A 4,281-nucleotide genomic window follows, 5' to 3' on the forward strand; every position below is an offset into this window, starting at 1 on the left:
CCCCCCACACACACACACACATATACACAAACACTCACATATACGCAATCAAACATTCACACACACGAACAGTCTCTGTGAAGCACACACTCACACACAATTACTGTGCTACAAGTATATGGAAATGTGTTAAGTCGATTTAATTATCTCCAGTATATAACTGGTATTGATTTTATGAACTCCACTGGGAGGAAATGCCAAACTGAATATTACTTCGTTCTTTACATGACCCATATTAATAGACGAGTTGTTTAATCAATTGGGCGCAGCATTGTCGAATGGTTAAGAAATTCGATTCATAATCACTGTGTCCCGTGTTCGATTCTACGCTACGCATAGTATCTTAAGCAGAAGTACTTTGCCATCGCATCGAGTCGACCCAAAGCTTGTGAGAGAAATTGGGTTGATGGAAACTATGCTGAAGCTCACCAGAAGGATCGTCCATGCAATTCAAAGGGTACAGCCTTATCTCATACACTGTGCCATGCTAATTGTGCCGGAGAATTACGTTAAGGATACACGTATCTGTGGAATACTTAACCACTTTTATGTTAATCCAACGCGTAAATAACTCAGTTTGATCGACCGACAGAGATCCATTACTTAAAATTAATTGCAGTGATAGCTACGAGAGTATTGTAACCATATTCTATTTGATGATGAAAAAGGATATTTATTGCGGTTGGATTCGAATTCATAAACGACAAATCCCAGGCTGAATTCTATCAACTTCTCTATCTCCTCTTCATAATGGTTTCCTTTGAAGAATTTATTTTTGTTGAGAAATGGTTACAGTCAAAATAGTACCGCATCGATCTCACCAGTTTAGGAGGAATCACGAAGTGTATGGACCTTCACCCTCCCCCTCACCACCTCGAACCAGGTTTTTTTTTTCTTTTTTGAAACACCCTATTTGTATTTGAAAATACACAAACTCAAAGATAAAAATATAAATATAGGTATTTAGGGCGATGTTTAATTGTCCCTATCATTCCGGCGCCATTATAGTAATAGAAATGTACTGGAAAATTTACTTAATTTCTCTTCAATTGCATAAACCAGGAATACCAAAAATAGCCAACATTCTACTCACGTTCAATACATAGTCAATATTTACTGTCTATTAATATTAATTTTTGCTAAAAATCTATCGTCTGCTCGTATTGAAATGTATATTTTTCTGTATAAATAACGACGCCATTTTATTTATTCGTTCATAAGTGTGTGTGTGTGTGTGTGTGTGTGTGTGTGTTACAGTACACGAGCTTAACGATCAACTAATGTAAACACTGAAGTGTACAAACAAACAGCAACGATTATCGATTCATGAATTGGCGCCGATTGTTAATATTTTTCTACAAGTTCAAATGTCGAGTGTTCTGTTGCACAGCTTGGCAGGGAAATATTAAAATAACATTATCAATCTTATGAATACCGAATGTATTCCACTACATACTCCCCCAAAACTGCTGTATGTTATAATTATAAGTCAACCTGAGGGTTAGGGTTTGCTTTTCATCTTTCTGTAGTCTATAAATTACAATATATTAAGGGTCAATTGAAATATTCTTTTTATGTACCCAAGTCAACCATTTTATTATCTGGTTGGGAGAAAGCGATTGTGATAGAAAGAATGGAGTACAGATGTTTATGCCTAAGTACATTTGGTTACATAAGGTTTTGTGTTAGAATAAAACAGGTTCGACTTTGACTTTCATCCTGTCAAGCATTGATATAGTAGATAAAGGTGTTACACTTGGGTCCACTCATTTGTACAAATGTGAGGTTCTATGCCAACGTTTGGAAGGAATACAACGACAGAAATGTCTCAGAATATTTACTTTAGTCTCTCTGCGTTGTAAGTTCGAACTTACTGGAGTCATTTTACATCGAGCGATGATGATGATGGTAGTGGTGGTGATGGTGGTGATAATGGTTTATTTTATTGGCCAAGGGCGCAAGACATGGAGGAAAATATCAAAGGAAAAATTACAACACACAAAACAGGTGAGAGGTTACATCGATCGAAGGAAGACACTGCAACATTAAAGGATATAACAAAGGACATATAATTAGAAGTTAGAGAAGTAATAGATAGATAAATAAATAAAATCCACAATAGTGGGCCAGTCTACTTAAGGCAATTCGGAGTAAACCCCATGCAAAAGCCCCGGATTACTCTGCCATTCCCTGGCATAGGAAGTACTATCTTCCAGTTTCTTTCCTTCTACTTAGAAAAGCATACTCAAGTAAACCTGAAAACTTATTTTGGTTTTTGGCCGCAGCATTGTGAACCCAACTCTCACTCGTTACAAATGGTTTTAGGGAAAATATCAACATCGCAACATCGCCTCGCTAAATAATAAAAATTTTAGCATTTAGTCAACCAATATCTAAAACCAGTCAGACACTAAAACTACATGGACGCTCGGCTTCATTAATATAGCAGCAAATCTCTCTTAAAACAAACACTGGAGCCTTACATGAAAAAGAACATGGTGGATGTCGTCTCTAATAAAGAAAGCGTTACAGACAGCGATGATGCTGTCAACTGGAAAGCTGCTGATCTGAGACTCAACTGCAACGACTGCTACGACAAATAACTGTTTCCTTTGGCATACATTGTAAAGTAAAAAGGTGAATTCCTTGCTGGTTTCCAAGCTGAAATCTGTTCCATTTCACTTTACATTCAACGGTTTGTGGAGGATTTTTTAATTTATTGGGTAGCAGCACCAATATTAAAGTCCTTACGCTGTGTATCGAGTCAGCATTGAAAACTTCGTTTTCGTACTGTGGATTCAGTAGAAACCAGGAAACCAATCCACTTCTCTCCAAATAATTTTATTCGCAAAAGTAATTTCAGGTCAGCCTCAGTATTATAGTTTTGTCGAAGTCGGTGAGCTGGAAGAATCATTAGCACGCCAGGAAAAATTCATAACGGCATTTCGACCGTCTTTACGTTCGAAGTTCAAATACCATCGAAATCGATTTTACCTTTCATCCTGTCGGAGTCGACAAAATAAGTACCAGTTGAACACTAGTGTCGATATAATCGACTAGACCCCTACCCCAGATTTCTGGCCTTTTGCCAAAATTTGAAGCCGATATTATAGTTTTGTCACTTCTTAGATTGTCGAATTGATCTATTGTCTTTAGGCGTCCTGAGTTTATTGAAGAGTGAAGTCCTTTTCCTCAAACACAGCAATGTTAGGATACACATCACAAACCTATTATCTCGGTATTTGGAGACCTGTACAATTGGCCATTCAGCCCTCATATACCATTCAAATGGCCTTGCAAAATAACTATGTATATCGTATGATTTTCATTTCCCCTCTAACATTTAAAAACTCATGTAGTCAACGTTAAAAACTTTATCTTTATGCTGTAGATCTAGTAGAGGCCGGGCAATCAAATTGAGAGGACGGGGCTTTCTCCAAACAATTCCATTCACGGGAGAAATTTAAACCCGGTTCGACAAACTAATGAACCATCTGTTAATGAAAGGCGACATTATCTAGTTAAGAACTTTAAAAAAAAAAGTTGTATTTATAATAATTATGAAAAAAAAAAATCTATTTTTCCTCTTGTGAACGGGCTTTTTTCTGTTTTCTGAACTTTTTCGAAACCCTGTAATTCGTTTGTGTTTCTTTATTATATTTTTAACATAAAATATAATTTGTATCGATTTTGTTAATCTTATCCAATCTTTTTCTGTCTGTTTCTAGTTTATAAGCGGAACATTTACCATCCACGTGACAAAGTTATAGCTGTTCATGTACCAGAGTACCATAAACTTCAAAATTCTCCATGTAAGTATGTGATATCATTCCTTTCTCCTCTATTCATTCGTTGATAGCGTATTAATCACATCTTTTCACTGATTTCATATCGTGTCAATCGCATATGTTCATGTGGTTTATACTCTGCAGATATCATACATTTTCAGAGACTTCATATTCTGCTACAGACAGTTCCGTATCTTCACTATTGGATAGATATTGTATGATGAATCAGTCATTTACAAAGGAGTTCATCCTGCGTTTGATTAATTTATATATATATATTTTTACTTCCTACTGATACGATGATACCTATTGTAGACATTTTGTTGTCTATTATTTACGCAAATTTTGTGAGCACAAACATTTGTATATACGCAGAAAAATGTCGCTAAAACCTACTGAACATATTGTTTAAATATATATATAAATGGCGGTGCCCCAGCATGGCCCCAGCATGGCCACAGCTCATGAGCTGAAACTAGATAAAATGAAAATG

At 36.1% G+C, this 4,281-nt stretch overlaps 1 protein-coding gene across 1 annotated transcript in view; it reads left to right on the forward strand.

Annotated features, from left to right (window-relative positions):
- Positions 1–4,281, forward strand: part of LOC106875564 (universal stress protein in QAH/OAS sulfhydrylase 3'region) — a 63,071-nt gene that overhangs the window by 40,028 nt on the left and 18,762 nt on the right. Inside the window, exon 2 of the mRNA XM_014923768.2 lies at positions 3,729–3,812. Within this exon, the coding sequence (XP_014779254.1) occupies positions 3,729–3,812 (84 nt within the window). The remainder of the gene's footprint in view (positions 1–3,728; positions 3,813–4,281) is intronic.

This window comes from Octopus bimaculoides, chromosome 24 (genome assembly GCF_001194135.2).
Source record: "Octopus bimaculoides isolate UCB-OBI-ISO-001 chromosome 24, ASM119413v2, whole genome shotgun sequence".
In the NCBI taxonomy this organism is placed as follows: Eukaryota; Metazoa; Mollusca; class Cephalopoda; order Octopoda; family Octopodidae; genus Octopus; species Octopus bimaculoides.